Below are 18,832 nucleotides of genomic sequence, written 5' to 3' on the forward strand. Positions count from 1 at the left end.
TCCAGAGGACATAGTATCTGATCGAGACCCTCAATTCATCTCCCAGGTATGGAGAGCTTTCTTCAAACTCCTAGGTGTGACCATCAGTCTTTCATCAGGATACCATCCTCAGTCAAAATGCAAATGGAGAGGAAGATTCAAGAGATTGGGCGCTTCCTGAGAACCTTCTGCCATGGCCACCAGAACTCTTGGAACCAATTCCTAGGCTGGGCAGTGTACGCGCAGAACTCCCTCCGTCAGCCTGCCATTGGACTCACTCCCTTCCAGTGCGTGCTCGGTTACCAGCCTCCACCGTTTCCGTGGTCCGGGGAACCATCTGATGTCCCCTCTATCGACCACTGGTTCTGAGAGAGTAGGAGGGTCTGGGACGAGGGACATCACCACCTGCAGTGCGCAGACAGAGGATCCAAGCGAACACCCGGAGAGCCGAAACACCTGCCTACCAGCCAGGACAGAAGGTTTGGCTTTCCAAATGGGACATCAAGCTGCACCTGCCCTGCAAGAAGCTGAGTCCCAGATACGTTGGTCCCTTCATCATCACACGACAGATCAACCAGGAGCGGGCTGTGGAGAGGAGGGGAGGTACTGTCAGGGATCAGTCAGGACCCATGTATCGTTGGCTGAACGCCTGATGCATATGGCACACAAAATGGGAAACACTTGGGGAGTTTTGAAGTCGTTATCTGATTGGTTGAATTCTCCAGGATTTCGGGTAGACGTGTGTGTCAAGTTTTCATAACAGTCCGCCAAGAAACAAAGCCAAACCTCCTTATGGAAGAACTGTGACAATGAGCCTTTATCAGGATCAACTAAATGCAGGATTTTTAAAAGTATGTGTGTCAGGGATCAGTCAGGCTCCTCCATCACCCAATCACAGAGATCGCTATCACTTGAATACTAATCACCCGCACCTGCACGTCATTCATGATCACCTGCACATCATCATCTCATCACCACAGGCAGTATATAAGCACACACATCACTATGTCACATTGTCTGGTCTCATTTGAGTAAGGACTCTCATTTACGTTCATCACTTACCTCCAGTATAGTGTATGTTACGTTTTACTGTTTCATCTACCTGCATCCTCCGTGGATTCCTTGTCTTCTCTCTCGTACAACGGCTACTTACCTCTCTCCCTTCTTCTGTGTGTGCACCAGCTGCCATCATCCACCTTATCCACAACCTCATCATCCATCCACAACACAAAGGAACTGTCAGTATCTCATTCATCATTCCTGTTTGTCAACATCAGTGATACTTACCTGTTTTATCTCCGTATACCTGCCGATCTCAAATAAACTGTTTATTAACCTTATCATCCTTGTTGTGAGTCTCTGTTCAGTAACAATGTGAAGTTGACCACACTATTGTTGTGGCATTGTTGCAGTAAACTTGCACAATATTCTTGAATGAATTGCACGGCGGTGTGTCATTGTGGGGGCATCGACCTTTCATTTTCACCTCCCTATAAACATGACACTGAACAAAACAAACTGTAATTGGTTGCTTTACGGTTGCTTGGTTGCTTTAACTGTGATTGGTCGCTTTCTTGGGCGGTCCTTGGCAAATGGAAGCTAATATGTAGTGCAGACCTGCCTTCAGTCTGAAGGTCTGGCTACACACAAGACTACTTTAGATGTGAACACCATTTTCCAACAACTTGCATACAAAACTAGTAAGAAGAAACGCATTTAGCGCACACATTGCACAATTTAGGCTGGTAGCACATGTGACATTAGCACATAGTTGACTGGTACATTTCAGCAGTCTGTGAAATAGAAGCATCACCAGAGGCCAAACCACTCAGGCCTAATTTTGTTCTGCATGGGCCTTTGTGTTTTGTTTATTCAGAAAACATGGATTGGCTCTGGAGAATAGTAAACAAGAAAAAAAAAAACCAATAAAGACAAATATTAGAATAAAAACACATTTACACAGTGACAGTTTACACTAGTAAACTGCCTTGCAATCTTCTGCCTAAAGAAACAGCATCCAAACTGAAATGGAACCTTATAAATGACTGATTCAGAACAGCAACTTTGACTGACGTGAAGCGCAAGAGAGACTTTTGATCAACAATTGCTTCAACAATTGAGTTAACAATGTGATTTCTATTAAGTACAAAAAGACATAGCACACACATATATTGAGTTAAGTGAACCATTTTCATTAGATTTAATGAAGAAGGGGACAGAAAGAAAAGGGAAAGGGAAATAAAGATAAACAAAAGGGAAAGAAAGGAAAGGGAAAGTGTAAGAAAGAAAGGAAGGAAAGAGAAAGGGAAAGAAGGGAAAGGGGAAGCAAGAAAAGGTAAAGTGAAAGAAGGGAAAGAAAGGAACGGGAAAGGACAAGAAGGAAAGGGAAGGGGAAAGAAAGGAAAGAGAAAGGGATAGGGAAAGAAATGAAAAGGGACAGAAAGGAAAGGAAAAGTGAAAGAAGGAAAGGAAAAGTGAAAGACAAAGAAAGAAAAGAGAAAGGATAGAAGGGAAAGAAAGGAAAGAGAAAGGCAAAAGTAAAGAATTGAAAGAGAAAGAAAGGAATGAAAGGGAAAGGAATGAAAGAAGGAAGGGGGTAAGAGGAAGTGAAAGGAAAGGAAGGAAGTAAAGAAGGAAGTGAAAAGAAAGGAGGTAAAGAAGGAAGTGAAAGGAAAGAAAGTAAAGGAGGAAGGGGGAGAGAGAGAGAGGAAGGAAGGAAGGAAGGAAGGAAGGATAGACAAAACTAAATAAAAACTAAAACCAACCAAAAAAGATGAATTTATTCCTTATACATTGAATACATTTGAGTGCACACATCTTAATCATTATTTAAAAAAACGTTTTTATACATTTCATGGTAAAACATTTTTTACAAACATCATGAATTATTAATTCAGAGATCAATCAGGTTTTTGGGGAGTCGCACCACATGACATTTTACATCCAAAACTAACATTCTTGCCTTGTCATTAAAATGTCAAATGATCTTATATTTTAATAGACTTATTGGTCTGCAGGCGTGACCCATGACTTTGATTTTGCAGACAAAACTTTTTCAAATATTAATAAAGAGTGAAGCAGTTTTGAGTATTCTTTATGTTGACAAAGCAATTGAAGCATATTTGCCATTCCAAACATATCTACTCAAAAAAAAATAAAAAATAGAATGTTCTAAACTGCAAGCGAGTGTCAGGATACAGGCTCGGAGACAGAGGTAAGTGAATGAACATAAAGCTTTATTAATTAGAATAAAGTGCAATGGTGAGTCTTTCAGAGTTCAAGGGAGAATTCGGTGAAGATTACGGTGCGAGAAGGATTCCAGGTGAGTAGATCCTCTTCAGATTATCCAATGTCAAACAACACAGTTCAGTGATACTTGTCTTTTCTCTTATAGATGAAGCCACGAGCAGGTTGAACTCAGGAGGATTACTAGTTCTCAGGATACACGGGTTCAAGCAAGGATTCTGGAAACATCGGAACAAGGACACAGAGGTTAGTAATCCACAGGTGAGTATACTTTACTTGTCGGGTGTTGACAGCATAAGAGAACTGGTGCAACTGGGGTAATGGTCTGTTCCTGTTGGAGGCTTGACAATGACTGAGGCTGTGGTGAGTGTTTATATGCAGAGGTTGATGGGGCTGTTGATTGTGAACAGGTGCAGGTGATTGGTAATCCGGGGAGAGTGATTGCAGGTGCGCCAAAGAGGATTCTGGGAAATGTAGTGCAAAGATAGACGGTGAACCGTGACAGAACCCCCCCCTCTCCGAAGGCGCGTCCTCGCGCCGTATAACATCCAAAGGGGTGGGAGGGTGGGCGCCCTGGAGGCTGACGAGGGCATGGTGATGCAGGGACGGGAAGCCTCCAGGGCGGAGCTGGTAGCTTGGGGAACCGGGGTGGAACCGGCTGTGGACGTGGCCATGGCGGAGCGGGCTGTGGGCGTGGCCAGGGCGGTGCAGGCTGTGGGCGTGGCCACGGCGGAGCTGTCGGACCCTCGGGCGTCCACGTTGGAGCTGTCGGACCCTCGGGCGTCCAGGGCGGAGCTGTCGGACCCTCGGGCGTCCAGGGCGGAGCTGTCGGACCCTCGGACGGCCACGGTGGTGAAGACCCTTCCGGCGGCCACGGTGGTGAAGACCCTTCCGGCGGCCACGGTGGTGAAGACCCTTCAGGCGGCCACGGTGGTGAAGACCCTTCAGGCGGCCACGGTGGTGAAGACCCTTCAGGCGGCCACGGTGGTGAAGACCCTTCAGGCGGCCACGGCGGTGACGACCCTTCGGGTGGGCGCCCCCCCAAAATTTTAATGGGAAAATTGACAGGAAAGGGGGGATCCGGCAGCAAAGAGGGTCTTGGGCTGGGCAGGACCAGCAGTGAAGAGGACTTTGAACTAAGCAGGACCAGCGGCAAAGGAAACTCTGGGCTGGACAGGACTGGCGCAGGATCAGTGGGCTCTGGCGCAGGATCAGCGGGCTCTGGCGCAGGATCAGCGGGCTCTGGCGCAGGATCAGCGGGCTCTGGCGCAGGATCAGCGGGCTCTGGCGCAGGATCAGCGGGCTCTGGCGCAGGATCAGCGGGCTCTGGCGCAGGATCAGCGGGCTCTGGCGCAGGATCAGCGGGCTCTGGCGCAGGATCAGCAGGCTCTGGCGGGCAGGCGACGGGCTCAGGCTCTGGCGGGCAGGCGACGGGCTCAGGCTCTGGCGGGCAGGCGACGGGCTCAGGCTCTGGCGGGCAGGCGACGGGCTCAGGCTCTGGCGGGCAGGCGACGGGCTCAGGCTCTGGCGGGCAGGCGACGGGCTCAGGCTCTGGCGGGCAGGCGACGGGCTCAGGCTCTGGCGGGCAGGCGACGGGCTCAGGCTCTGGCGGGCAGGCGACGGGCTCAGGCTCTGGCGGGCAGGCGACGGGCTCAGGCTCTGGCGGGCAGGCGACGGGCTCAGGCTCTGGCGGGCAGGCGACGGGCTCAGGCTCTGGCGGGCAGGCGACGGGCTCAGGCTCTGGCGGGCAGGCGACGGGCTCAGGCTCTGCCGGGCAGGCGACGGGCTCAGGCTCTGGCGGGCAGGCGACGGGCTCTGGCGGGCAGGCGACGGGCTCAGGCTCTGGCGGGCAGGCGACGGGCTCAGGCTCTGGCGGGCAGGCGACGGGCTCGGATTGGCTGGACGGAACCAGCGGTGCAGGCTTGGCTGGGCTGGACGGAACCAGCGGTGAGGGCTTGGCTGGGCTGGACGGAACCAGCGGTGAGGGCTTGGCTGGGCTGGACGGAACCAGCGGCGAAGGAAACTCTGGGCTGGAGGTGGAAGTAAGACCTGGGACTGAAGACCGGAGAGGGAAAACTGATTTTAATAACGCTGATCGCACGGATTGGAGCGCCGGATCCGCCAGTTTTGCCCCCAAGTCCCTACTGTTAGAAACCAGCTTGCGGGCTCGGGGCCACACGAGAGTCTCAGGCTGAACAGCAGGGAAGCGAGGAACCCCTGGGGCTGGTTCTGTGCTGGAACGAAACTCTGGCTGGACGGTCTCTGGCTGGACGGTCTCTGGCTGGACGGTCTCTGGCTGGACGGTCTCTGGCTAGAAGACTGGCTCTGCAGGCGTGACATGAAGATCTGGGCTGGGTCGGACCAGCGGCGAGGGCTCTGGGCTAGACGGGAACGGTGGCGGATGGAGCCCGTGACTGGACATCATCAACCCAGGGTTGAAAAGAGGCCAGAATGTAGAGTGGTGTCGGGCTTCTACTCGACCACCTCCTCTACTGCGGCCTCCACGGGTCCCGCGAAATATGGCCAACCGGGTCCCCGCAAATGGATGTCCTCTCTCCCGCTCGGTCATCTTCGGTTTCCTTTCTTCTTTTTGTAATGGTCAAGCCTTCTGTCAGGATACAGGCTCGGAGACAGAGGTAAGTGAATGAACATAAAGCTTTATTAATTAGAATAAAGTGCAATGGTGAGTCTTTCAGAGTTCAAGGGAGAATTCGGTGAAGATTACGGTGCGAGAAGGATTCCAGGTGAGTAGATCCTCTTCAGATTATCCAATGTCAAACAACACAGTTCAGTGATACTTGTCTTTTCTCTTATAGATGAAGCCACGAGCAGGTTGAACTCAGGAGGATTACTAGTTCTCAGGATACACGGGTTCAAGCAAGGATTCTGGAAACATCGGAACAAGGACACAGAGGTTAGTAATCCACAGGTGAGTATACTTTACTTGTCGGGTGTTGACAGCATAAGAGAACTGGTGCAACTGGGGTAATGGTCTGTTCCTGTTGGAGGCTTGACAATGACTGAGGCTGTGGTGAGTGTTTATATGCAGAGGTTGATGGGGCTGTTGATTGTGAACAGGTGCAGGTGATTGGTAATCCGGGGAGAGTGATTGCAGGTGCGCCAAAGAGGATTCTGGGAAATGTAGTGCAAAGATAGACGGTGAACCGTGACAGCGAGGAGGATTTCACAATTTTGATTAACCTCAGATTATAAAATAGCGTTTTAGGTATTTTACAATAGTCCGGAAGTTTGACAAATTCACTTTTAAAATAAAAAATAATCTTTAAAACAATGCAAGGTCACAAAAACAGAAAGTATTGTAATCATTAAAGATTAAGTTGTTAATTTAAACTATTTTCGATTCATTATAATGTCACATTTAGGTAGACCGGCTTCCTACAGTATAACCCATTGACTTAATGAATGTAGGGAGCTAATCCAGTGAATGAAAACAGGATTTGCCTCTATAGAAAACAGTGATCAGCTGCATGGAAATAATCAGATCTTGGCTGCAAATCAATCCCACATCGCACAGCCACTCAAGCTGGACAATGTGTTTTCAGAGCTCACATACCAAACAACATCTAGCTAAAAATAAATTCACAAGCCACATCTCCAGGGCGTTTTGCCATCCTTCTGGGAATGCACAGCCATATGCTTAGCTACATCTCATCCCACGTCACATGACACACGAGCTCATTAGCCAGTCCACTCCAAGAGATCCGCGCGGCAGGGATGCGGAAGGGGAAACAACAATGTGAAAAGGTCAACTGCAGATGTCAGAGAGTGACAAGAATACTGAAAGAGCGGACACGTGCGATGACGGGACAAAACTGGCCTGGGTCTATGAGAAAAGGCCTAATCTACTGACTACTTTAAATAAGCTCATTAGACGGATTGCCAGTTTCCCATAGACCCCTGCCACTTTTTTAACTCTCACGGCACGCCATGGATATACTCAATCTACAATTTTTTAAACATGTCTAATGTTTTTTTTAATTATTCAGCATGCAGTTTCATAATAACTGAGATATGTGAAATAATGTCTGACCAGGACTATTTAGAAAGAGGATTAAACGGAACATTAACAAAACCTGTAAATGTCAGAACATATAAAAACTGCGATTTACAGGCCTGGAAAAGTCACAAGGAACCTCTAAAAGTCAGTGAAACAGCATGGGAATCTCAATAGTAAATATCACTTTTTCAAACAATTGTTATCTAAAAATAGCTTTGTCCAATTAAAATTCTTCTTTGTGTGCTCAATGTCAAAATAATAAATGATTAAATAAAAATAAAACGCATCCAGTATCATAAGCAAATAGCAGGATTATTATCCTTAACTAATATAAAACTAACACAAAATTTTCATTATTTAAAAAAAAACTAATTATAGATATAGAATAAAGTACTAAAATAACTAAACATTTTAATAAACTGAAACTTCTTTAAAAACTATAATAAAAATTACAAAAACACAACAAATTTACTAAAAATGTAACTAAAATTTATATATATATAGTTTCTCTTTCACATGTCAATTTTAGCCTAAAACATCTGAAGACCATCCTCCAAAACCTGACTATTATTCTTCGTAGTCAACATCTCATTTAAAAGCGAAAAGGAAAATGTCTCACGACTGGTCTTATCTTGTTAACCTGATAAGGTTGAGGTTTTTAACCCCCGTCACTGTGTAACCTTGTGTTCACCTCCGATATCTGGCTAGAGGAAGTGGATATGGAGGTCATTTATTTATTACTCTAGGCCAGGGGTCTGAACCACCAAAAGGTCTTTAACCTGAAGAAGGTTTAAGGAGACGCAGCAGGTGTTACATAAATGGAGTGTTGTATTCACATACTGTATTTCTTATGATGGTTACAAAGTAAAGACAATCATTATTATTGAATCAAATAGGCATGCAATGCATTACATACTCCCTCTTAAAGTTCCCCTATTATGCTTTTTTTAAGTAAGGGTTAATGCCCGACGAGGTGTCCATTGTCAGGTATTAATGGACGACGGCGAAGCGGATATATTCAAGATTATCTGTCATGCAGTGTGTAATATAACTAGGATGAGGTTTCCTCTAGGATTTTTTCCAGCCGTGGTGGCAGGCCCATTTCGCCAGGGGGAGGGGGCGTGGCCAATATTCCCATTGACCACGCCCCCTTGTCCCAGGTGTTTAAACCTCCCCTAAGCATTATAACATGAAAGGCGCCAATAAGAGCGGCAAAGCGATTATGCGCATCGTATAATGATGCACTTGAAGCAACGCGAAGTCACAGCGTGCGGCGCTTCGCATTGAAAAGTTCAAAGCACAAAGCGAAGAGATTATATCTATCTATGCTTAATCAAGTATTATATCTATGCAACAGTTTATTGAGCCTTTTCTTTTAACAGTTTTAAAATTTCAGTTAACTTACAGTGCGCATGAAGAACAATTCATAGTGCTCTCTACTCCAGTGCTGTAGTAACAGACACCCGGGAGAAAGGAATATGATTTAGAAAGCGCTATAAACTCCAGCAAGATAAAGTAATTTTATGCATCTGAATCTTTTACTGAATCTTTTATCAAACCGTTTCAGACACTGTGAGAAAAGAGTTGAATCTGCATTGTATATTATGAGAAAATTCACATGTTTTTTTTTTACCTTGGATGCATATAAACCTGTTGGAAACCTTTAAAATAGCATAGGGGCACTTAAAAAAAAAATGCCATCAATGAATCCATGAAGAAACTTTAACATCCATGGCACCTTTCCATTTCACAAAAGATATAGTGGAAAAAAGGTTAATAAAAATGGTTATTTTGAGAACTGTTCTTTGGGGAACCCAAAATGGTTCTTCTATGGCATCGTTGGGGAAAAAAACCTTATTTACCTTTATTTTTAAGAGTGCGCGACATTTTCATTGTACTAAATACATTTCACAATGAAACATTTAGTTGAACAGGGAACACTTCATTACTTGAACAACAGAAGTCAATGTCAAAGTGTATCTGAAAAGAAATGGACAAAAGCAGCTAAACAATGACTAAACCTTTGGTCTGGATGTCTTGAATATGAAGCAACAACAATAACAACAGCCATGGCGGGCCAGCAGACTATTAACAAGAATTGCAAATGAGATTAGGCTGAGTCTTACGTAACATGTGTGACTAAATCCCTGATTCAGGATACTACAACACACACCTAGGCAATAGCACTCGTCACCTGTAATAAGATGAGAATCCACATCAAATCACTGGGCAAATTAAAATCTAAGACTGCAGCCTCTCTGTTTAAGGCTGATACAAACAACATCTAATGCACAGGAAATTAAAAATGCACCAATAGAGGACCTCAGCGAGAGCGGTGTATTTCATGAGAACGCTGCCTATAATAACTCTACAAGTATGAGAACAATGTTTGAGGCCACCACAGTTTGAGTTACTCCCAGTTTTTATGAAGTGCTGCTTGAAATATTGTTGTTATTGTCCTCTAAAACTATTCGAAAGTGCAGTCAAATCAATTTCTCGTGATTAATTGCATCTAACATATTTTATATGTATATTATATGTGTGTGTGTCACACATTTGTGTGTGATTTGACAGCACTATTAAAAATAGTTGTGCTAATTAAAACAAAGCTCAAATAAAATATAGTTATTAGATCAAAATAAATAAACAGAAAACAATTCAATGAAAATTAGAATTGTAACATTGGCATCTAACTGAATAGCCTAAAAAAACTGAAGTACTTAAATGACTAAATCTGGAATAAAACCAGAAATAGGCTATAATAACAAAGAACTAATAAAAATAACAAAAGCACATAGGCTAACAAAATTACTACCACTTAAATAATGAAAACTAAAAAATAGATGGCAATTAAAATATGAATAAATACGATAAAAATAACACAGGTTCACACATTAACACTGGCTTCTCTCATACACACACATTTAGATATGTCATATTCACTCTCTTTAGACCTTCATTCAACTTTCAATCACTGTCAAAACAACAGACAGTCTCTGATGACTGAGGTTTTCATTATGAGAGTTCATTTTCCTATAACCAAAGGAGGCGGAGGCATCATGCACGAAAAATTTGAAATTTAAAGCTGTTCTCATTTTTCTAAGAGAGTTGGGAGGGTTATATATTCTGCACAATTATACTTTCACCAGATGGTTTCATGTAGAATGTGTTAAATAGATGTCAAACTCCATCGCGGGTCCATTAACCATGTCTGAATGTCTTCTCATTCATTCAATCCATCAGAGATATTTATAAACCAAATAAATAGTAATATGCTGATGTAAGTTACAACTGCACACCCCGCCCCCTCAAACACACACACACACACACATGCAATATGTGTATCATCTCACACCATCTCATTTATTTGGTCACCATTTAAACCACTTGTCACATATGTAAACTAACAACAAACTGCTTGACAGTCCAGTGTGGCATTACACAAACGAACACACAACAAATCCAAGTGAGCACTGTTACACTTTAGTTTAAGATGTCTGTGTTACAGTGTCATTCAAGTACTGTGTAATAACAATTAACTACATGGTTAGATAGGGGTTTGGTTTAGGGTTAGTTGCATGTAATTATGCATAGTTTATAGTTATTAGGCTACTAAGCAGCCACATGTTGAGACTGTAAAATAAAGTGTTACCACCAAGACAGCACTTTTGGGCATCATAATAGACCTTGAACGTGCCCGTGATGCTGTCTAGGTAGGCAACGCACTAGGTTTGGGAACACAGCCCGGCTGCGCGTGCACACAGTAAATGTACAGTATGAGTAGTGTGCTGAAAGTAAGCAGAAAGTGAGTTACCTTTGGAGTAGAGGGACTTGGGCGAATCGAGGTCGATATCCGCGCTGAAGAGCGTTGTGAAATCAGAGGGCATCGCAGATCCTCCGACCCGCCGAGAAAATGACAGACTTGCTCTTCAACCGCAGCTTCTAACAAACTGCCATCGTTTATTTGACCGAAACGAAAGACGAAAACGAACAAAAGCCAGGTGTCGAAAAAGCAGGCAATGACACTTCTAAATATCATTTAAAAAACTGTTTGTGTCGGCCAGCGCTCTTCGTAGTGTGTGTATGTATTTGTGTGTGTGTGTGTGTGTGTAAACACTCAGCCAGCAGCACGACTCTTGAAACAGTTGTCTGTTTCCTCTGCGGCCCCGCCCACTCCACGCGTCATCACTTCAAGAGCAACGCGTTCCAAACACAGGTTAATTAGATCAATAATAAATATAGAACTCAGATTTTTATTACAGTGACATAGAATGGAAAGAATTCTGTCTTTTTCGACAAAATTCGTCTGTCCAACAAAGTTGTTAAAGTTTCTTTTTAAATTATTAATAATTGTTGGCCTATACCTAAACTATAAACTTAAATGCCCGGTTTCACAGACAAGGCTTAGGCTAGTCCCAGACTAAAATGCATGTTTGAGTTTTAACTGAAAGCGACTTGCACGGACATATCACTGCCATTGTTTTGTCTCAAGATGCACACCATGTAATCTTTTTTTCTATAAGGCTTGTTTATAGAAGCTACTTAAATGTCCTAATTGAACTAAGGCCTAATCCTGGCTTATTCTTAGGTTCACCTTGCTAGTACCGGGTTGGACCACGTTTTGCCTTCAGAACTGCCTATAATTATTTGTGGCATATATTTAATATGGTGCTGGAAACATTCTTCAGAGATTCTGGTCCATATTGACATGATAGCATGTCTGTGCTTTAAAAAAAAAAAAAACAGTTTCTGTGATACTCAGCCCGTCTGGCACCAATAACCCAGCTATAACTTAAATCACATTTCTTCTCCATTCTGATGCTCAGTTTGAACTTCAGCAGATCATCTTGATCATGTCTACATGCCTAAATGCATTGAGCTGCTGCCATATGATTGGCTGATTAGATATTTGTTTTAATGAGCAGTTGAACAGGTGTAAGAAAGAGGACAGTGAGTATATAAAGTATAAAACCATTAAAAATGATGACTCTCTGACCCTTGACATATGAAGTTTATAATTATCTACTCTAAAAATGCTGGGTTGTTTTAACCCAACTTTGGGTCAAATATGGACAAAACCAAACGTTGGGTTAAAAATGTAATTAAAAATGTAACCCAACGGCTGGGTTTGGCCATATTTGACCCAAACTTGGGTTAAAACAACCCAGCATTTTTTAGAGTGTATTTATTATTACAATTCCTCGTGAAATGTAAACTTGGCCAAGTAAAGTTTGTTGAGTAATTTCTTCTTAGTTGAAGTTTAGCTACTTTGCAATACGCTGTTTCAAGTGTACATTTTACAAAATACAATATGACACTGAATTAAGCTATGCTTTTTAATTGTATGCTTTACTTAGAACATCTAAGTAAAAATAATGCAGTAGATATTGTATACAACATTAGAAGTAATGTGGCACCCACTTAAACATCAACATTTTTTGCTCATCAAATGTTCGTGGAACATGTTTCTTAGAAAACAAACATGTTTAACAAAAGCACCCAATCAGTGTCCCTGAAGGGTCATGCCGTTGCCAGTGATGTTCTGAGGAAAAATTAAAGCATTATTGTCTAGGAACAGCGCAGGCTGTGAGGACTGTTTGACACAATGTTTGGCAGCTTGACACATGATTCATGTTCAGCAGATTCACCATTGTCCTCATACAATGGATGTTAAAGGGTAGTTCACCCAGAAATGAAAGTTCTGTCATCATTTTCTTTTTGGGTGAACTATCCATTTTTAAGGTGCACCATTCAGAATTAAATTGAGAATGCCTTTTAAATTCCAATTCAATTCCTGAATTTCATTTGAGGTACACGATCGAATTTGAATGTAAGGAAAAATTGCAGTAATTGTTAACAAGAAAAGCTTGTCGAAACAAAATTTGACATTATGAAAGTTTCAAAAACCTTGAAATGATGATGTAAGCAGTTGTTGACATTTACTTTTTGTTTTACAGCTATTAATAAATTAATTATAATACAGCATTGTATCATTATAAATTGTGTTTATTGCCTATAAATCTGCAAAGCAAATGAGATTCGCTGATCAACTTAGATAGATTTACAATTGTTTAATCATTGACGAATCATTAATAATAACTCTATAATACCTCTTTATATTTACGTGTCATTTGTCTCTCATGGATCTGTCACAGAACCCATTTAATATTCAGACCTCACAGCAATACTTCACTATCTCTCAAAGTTCACAAAATGTGTGGGGTCAACTTCTAATTACTATGAAATCAAAATAAAAAAATGTTCAGAAGGGTGATGGACCTAGTTTTTATAGCCCTGTATGATTTGATCTGTACTAGATGTATAACTTCTTAGACCTCACAGTGATTTATTACTCTACAATGGACATATCGACCAAACATTAAGGTCATTCTATGATGATTCATAAGGTGATGTCAGAACAGCGTAAATTATTTGCCCTCTATTTACAAATAGATTATGTTGGAATTGTTGACACTTTTTATTTGACTTTAGAGAGACTCCAATTAATTTGTCAGTACATATATCAATTGACTAGAATTAGTTAACTTGATGACTCTCATATAAATAACCAAATATATAAATTTAAATGTATCTATGCATGAAGTAACACTAAACACGATAAACAGCGCCATCTGGTGTCTAAATGATCGCTGCACTATAAGCAAACAAAACATATCACAATGCCCATGCATTCACAGATAAAAGCATACTGAATATTTTCGTGATTGAAAATTAATTATATCGAAGGTAATGTATTGTTATATTGCAATGCTCATCTTGATTTTAGATGAAAGGGTGTAATTCCTCCTTCACTCCAGAGGGCGCTCGCGTGCGTCATGCTGAAGCGCCACTGTGGGAAACAAACACGAAGCAGAAGCGGAACAAGCGGAGAAGCGTCCATGAAACTGGCGTGCTGAGCAACAGAAAAACAATATTTTTTCCATAAGTACTCGGATTTATTGAGTGAAAATGCCGGACTTAGCGGTAGAAAGGGTCGTCGTTCATCCCCTGGTGCTATTGAGTGTCGTGGACCATTTTAACAGGTAAATATGAGTGTTGTGGTGTTGCTGTAGTAAAACTGTTAACTCACTGTCATTATGGCAATGAAAGTAGCCGCTACAAGCTAAAGGCTAACTGGATGTAAAAACATGAAAAGAAGCAACATTTTAAGTGTTTATTCATTGAGGCATACCATATTATGGAGTTGCATATCGGCTGAACTTAATAATATTAAAGTTTATGTTAAAACGTCGTCTTGTAGAGGCACCGATATCTGTAAGTCAGTTATGATTATTAACATGTAACTTACAAATAATTTTATTTGCAAGAAGGGCTGTAATCTATCCAACAATGACAATTCAATACACACACTATATAATTTAATAGTCTGCTATAATTTCAATATTGAACCAAAGTATTCCTCGGTTTTTGTTGTTGTTGTAGTATTTGCTTCATTGATACATAACTTTGCTGTATGACATATTTATCTATATTAGTATAAATTCTAGAATAAACTTAGCTTTCTGAACAGATTTATAAAGTGGTATACATGTTATACACTTATATATTCAAAGAGCCATACATTTATACTTTCAAAAACATTCAATTTGTCTATTTTTGTATTGTTTGTAAATCTTGTCTTTGTTTGGTAGGATTGGTAAAGTTGGCAGTCAGAAGCGAGTTGTTGGTGTTCTGCTGGGTTCATGGCATAAGAAAGTGCTTGATGTGTCCAACAGCTTCGCTGGTATGCTTGCATCTCTTGGTGTAAAATGCATTTCTTTCCTGTTGAAATATAATGTAAGTAATGTCTCGTAATTGTGTGCCAGTGCCTTTTGATGAGGATGACAAGGATGATTCAGTTTGGTTCCTCGACCACGACTATCTGGAGAATATGTACGGCATGTTCAAGAAAGTCAATGGTAAGATCCCTTGCTTAACTATGCACATGTCAAGAACCAATGTTATATTTTATACAGTCTGTTATGTCATTGTTATAGAACATGACCTCATGCCCCAGGTCTAATAGAGTCGTGGTGTTGTTTCTTTCAATTCTAGCACGGGAGCGAATAGTTGGGTGGTACCACACGGGCCCAAAGCTGCACAAGAATGATATTGCCATAAATGAGCTCATGAAACAGTACTGCTCCAATTCGGTATGTAATACTGTTTATTTTAATACTGTATTAGCTTAGTTGTACTGGGTTGAATCTGACAAAAGCATGTCTGAGTAATGTTTCATTATAAAATTAAAAACGGATATATTTTGCATAAAATTATACAAAATAATTTTTATTTTACATACATTTTTAAAATATATAAAATTAATATTTAATATAATTTTATGCTAAATATTCAATCTTTTTATCTGTAATATCTAGGGATGCACAGGTCAGGATTTTTGCAGACAACCTGCTCTAAATGAAGATGTGCAATTTACTATGGTTTACTAATGTTTCGCGAAGTTACAAAGCAGAATGTGGCGCATAAGTTAGTTTTACGTCCTCAAATTGCGATCGGCCACATTTAGTGACTACCGATCGAGTCATAGAATGTGATTGTCGGCCGATGCCGATCGATTGGAGCATCCTTAGTAATATCTTCATCTGTAATAATATTTTTGTTTATTTTTTTATTAATACACAAATTATAGTTAAATAATTAATACTAATACAAATATTTAAAAAACTTTGTTTTTAGTAATATTAACCTTGTCGGCATTGTGAATGTTTTTGAATTTCCACTGTCATTCGCGATAGTAATTCACATTACATAAATTTTTTACTTGATGCTTGAATTACAGTCAGTACAACAAATATTATAGTGATGTATAATTTACAATTTAAGTCTTATATTACCTATTGTTATTTTTTTGATTTACAGTAATGCAATTTTTTTTAAATGTATTCATTACATTTAAATCCTCTGCCAAATCGCATTACTGTAAATCAAAATAATAACAATAGGTAATATAAGACTTAAATTGTAAACGCCACAATACAAAAATAGGCTCAATTTTCTTTACGCAAAATATAATTTCCTATTTTTCTTCTGATTTTGGGTTGAAATGTATCCTGTATCTTTTTTTACTCTACCAAAGCATAAAAAATACCATAATATGTTTGCATATGTTTAGGAAACGTACTCGTTGATATGAAAACACTTCTACAGCCAGTTATTTGATTTATTATTTTACACATTCCGTGTTGTCAGTCGGGGTTTGTATTGGTCTGTGTGATCTCGCCCACTGCCGGTTCACCCAGTAGTATTTCGAAACCCCGGGATGTCAGTTGGCAGGAAACACAGCGTATTGCAGCCAGCAAACAAACTGGGTCAGAGATTGCAGATTCCACACAACCTAAAAAACGTCGGTATCCATCTAAAAATCTCTATGAACGAGAGCATATTAAAACATGGATAAATCAACTCATCAACTTACAGTGTGTAAGTCTCCTGGGCTTTTATTGTCAATTGCGCTCATTTCAGTTGCGTGTCCTCAAACTGGCAACCCGCGTGAGCGTCTGAGGAGGAGGGGAGGGGGAAGCAACGATCTTTGATATTTTGAATTAGGACTGCAGTACCTATTTCAACCACTAGCTGTCATTCTTACAGACAGCACCTTTAAGCTTATTAAATTCCTTTGTATTTTCCAAAAGGTTTTAGTCATTATTGATGTGAAACCCAAAGACCTGGGGTTGCCAACTGAAGCTTACATCTCAGTGGAAGAAGTGCATGATGTAAGTATTTGTGCTGTTCTATTATACGTTAAGTTAAGTTTGTATCTCTCATGCTAATTGTTGACATTTACTCTTTGCTGAAGGATGGAACTCCCACTTCTAAGACGTTTGAACATGTGACCAGTGAGATCGGAGCAGAGGAGGCGGAGGAAGTGGGTGTTGAGCATTTGTTGCGGTAAGACGGAGACAAACCTGTACATTATTGATTATCGGATTCATTTTACATGTATTAAAGTGCCCCTATTATGCTTTTTTGTAAATTACCGTTCATGTAGTGTAATATAGCTGTTTGTGAATGTAAAAGCTTTGCAAACTTTGAAAGATCAAAGTGCACGACAAATTATTATTTTCTCCCAAAAGAATCGATTCTGAACTGCCTGAAAAGAGTCGTCAGCAATTCCAGTCTTACTTCCTGAACAGACTTATGTAGGTTTGTAACAGATTTGCAAAAGTCCAGCCCATAGTATGATCTTCATTGGCTGCCCGTGAACAACGTCTACTTTTACCCACCCTAAAAATTGTGTTGTCATTGCTAAAGCATGGAAGAGTTTGCTTCGTGTTGTCGACATTACTAGAAGACGGTATTTTCTGCGCTGCGAAAGCAAATCCACTTTGCTTGCACTTCCAAAGATGAGGACTCACGCTGGTATATCGATACCCCATTGTTACTGTTTGTATCGCTGTTTATGCAAGTGCTGAGGAAGATCCAGAGCTGAAATTTCGATATGTTAATGGTTGTTTAGTTTCCAACACGGTCGACCAATCACAACAGACTGGGCCATCTGACCAATCAGAACAGAATAAGGTTCTTGGAAAGAAGGGGTTTAGAGAGACTGAATCTTTTATCAAATTGTTTCAGACACCATGAGAAGAGAGTTGATACTGCAATGTATATTAGGAACAAAATTGTGTTTTCTTGACCTTTGATGCATGTAAACTATTGTAGGAGAACTACAAAGTAAAATTAGGAACCTTTAAAATGGCATAATAGGGGCACTTTAAATCATCTGTCAGCAACCTAGTTTATTTATTCTCATGATGCTTTCTTGCAGTGATATCAAGGACACAACAGTTGGCACTTTGTCACAACGCATCACCAATCAGGTGCATGGCCTGAAAGGGCTCAACTCCAAGCTGGTGGATATCAAGAGCTACCTGGAGAAGGTTGCAACTGGAAAACTACCCATCAATCACCAGATCATTTATCAGCTGCAGGACGTGTTCAATCTTCTGCCTGATGTCAACCTGCAGGAGTTCGTCAAGGCCTTCTACCTTAAGACCAACGACCAGATGCTTGTGGTCTATCTGGCCTCGCTCATCCGCTCTGTAGTGGCACTCCATAATCTCATCAATAACAAAATCGCTAACCGTGATGCAGAAAAGAAAGAGGGCCAAGAGAAAGATGACAGCAAGAAAGAGAAGAAGGACGAGAAGGATAAAGATAAGGACAAAGACAAAGAGAAGGGAGATGCTGCAGCCAAGAAAGATGACAAAAAGGAAAAGAAATAAACCTAAACTGGCATGAACTTGGGCTTACACAATCTTGGCTGAATAAAGGAGGAAGTCTGCGTTTCTTTGCCGCCTCTTTTAACAATCTCCAGGCTAAATCGGCCATTGTGTCTGTCTTTTTGATATAAAGGACTTATATTCTGTTGTGATTAAAAGAGAGAAAGAAAGAAATTTACTTCAAATGTTTTTTTCTTTCTTGAGGTTTTGGTCCTGATCAAGGTTGACCCATTTACATTTATATTAGTACCATTATTAGACCATCGGAATATTAGGACAAGTGTCCAGTGTTACAGCAAAGCCCAACTGCAGCCATGTCATTGTGTCATTGTATTTACACTGATGAGAT

At 41.1% G+C, this 18,832-nt stretch overlaps 2 protein-coding genes across 4 annotated transcripts in view; one reads left to right on the forward strand and one right to left on the reverse strand.

Annotated features, from left to right (window-relative positions):
* The window catches only part of nfat5b (nuclear factor of activated T cells 5b), a 59,707-nt gene extending 48,316 nt beyond the window's left edge, over positions 1 to 11,391 (reverse strand). For 2 of the 3 annotated variants that reach the window (XM_056265831.1, XM_056265833.1), the window contains exon 1: positions 11,058 to 11,390. In XM_056265831.1, the coding sequence (XP_056121806.1) occupies positions 11,058 to 11,130 (73 nt within the window). In that variant the 5' untranslated portion in view covers positions 11,131 to 11,390. Of the gene's footprint in view, positions 1 to 11,057 lie in introns of all 3 variants that reach the window. The other variant, XM_056265832.1, reaches the window with a different exon arrangement.
* A 2,705-nt stretch (positions 11,392 to 14,096) lies between these two features.
* On the forward strand, positions 14,097 to 18,659 carry psmd7 (proteasome 26S subunit, non-ATPase 7). The gene is made up of 7 exons (XM_056265772.1): positions 14,097 to 14,286; positions 14,896 to 14,987; positions 15,070 to 15,162; positions 15,299 to 15,396; positions 16,897 to 16,977; positions 17,061 to 17,152; positions 18,030 to 18,659. The coding sequence occupies exons 1-7, from the start codon at positions 14,213 to 14,215 to the stop codon at positions 18,484 to 18,486; spliced, it is 987 nt and encodes a 328-aa protein (XP_056121747.1). The 5' UTR covers positions 14,097 to 14,212; the 3' UTR covers positions 18,487 to 18,659.
* The last annotated feature ends 173 nt before the right edge of the window (positions 18,660 to 18,832 follow it).

This window comes from Rhinichthys klamathensis, unplaced genomic scaffold (assembly GCF_029890125.1).
Source record: "Rhinichthys klamathensis goyatoka isolate OS25496 unplaced genomic scaffold, OSU_Roscu_1.1 h1tg000240l_1, whole genome shotgun sequence".
Lineage (NCBI taxonomy): Eukaryota > Metazoa > Chordata > Actinopteri > Cypriniformes > Leuciscidae > Rhinichthys > Rhinichthys klamathensis.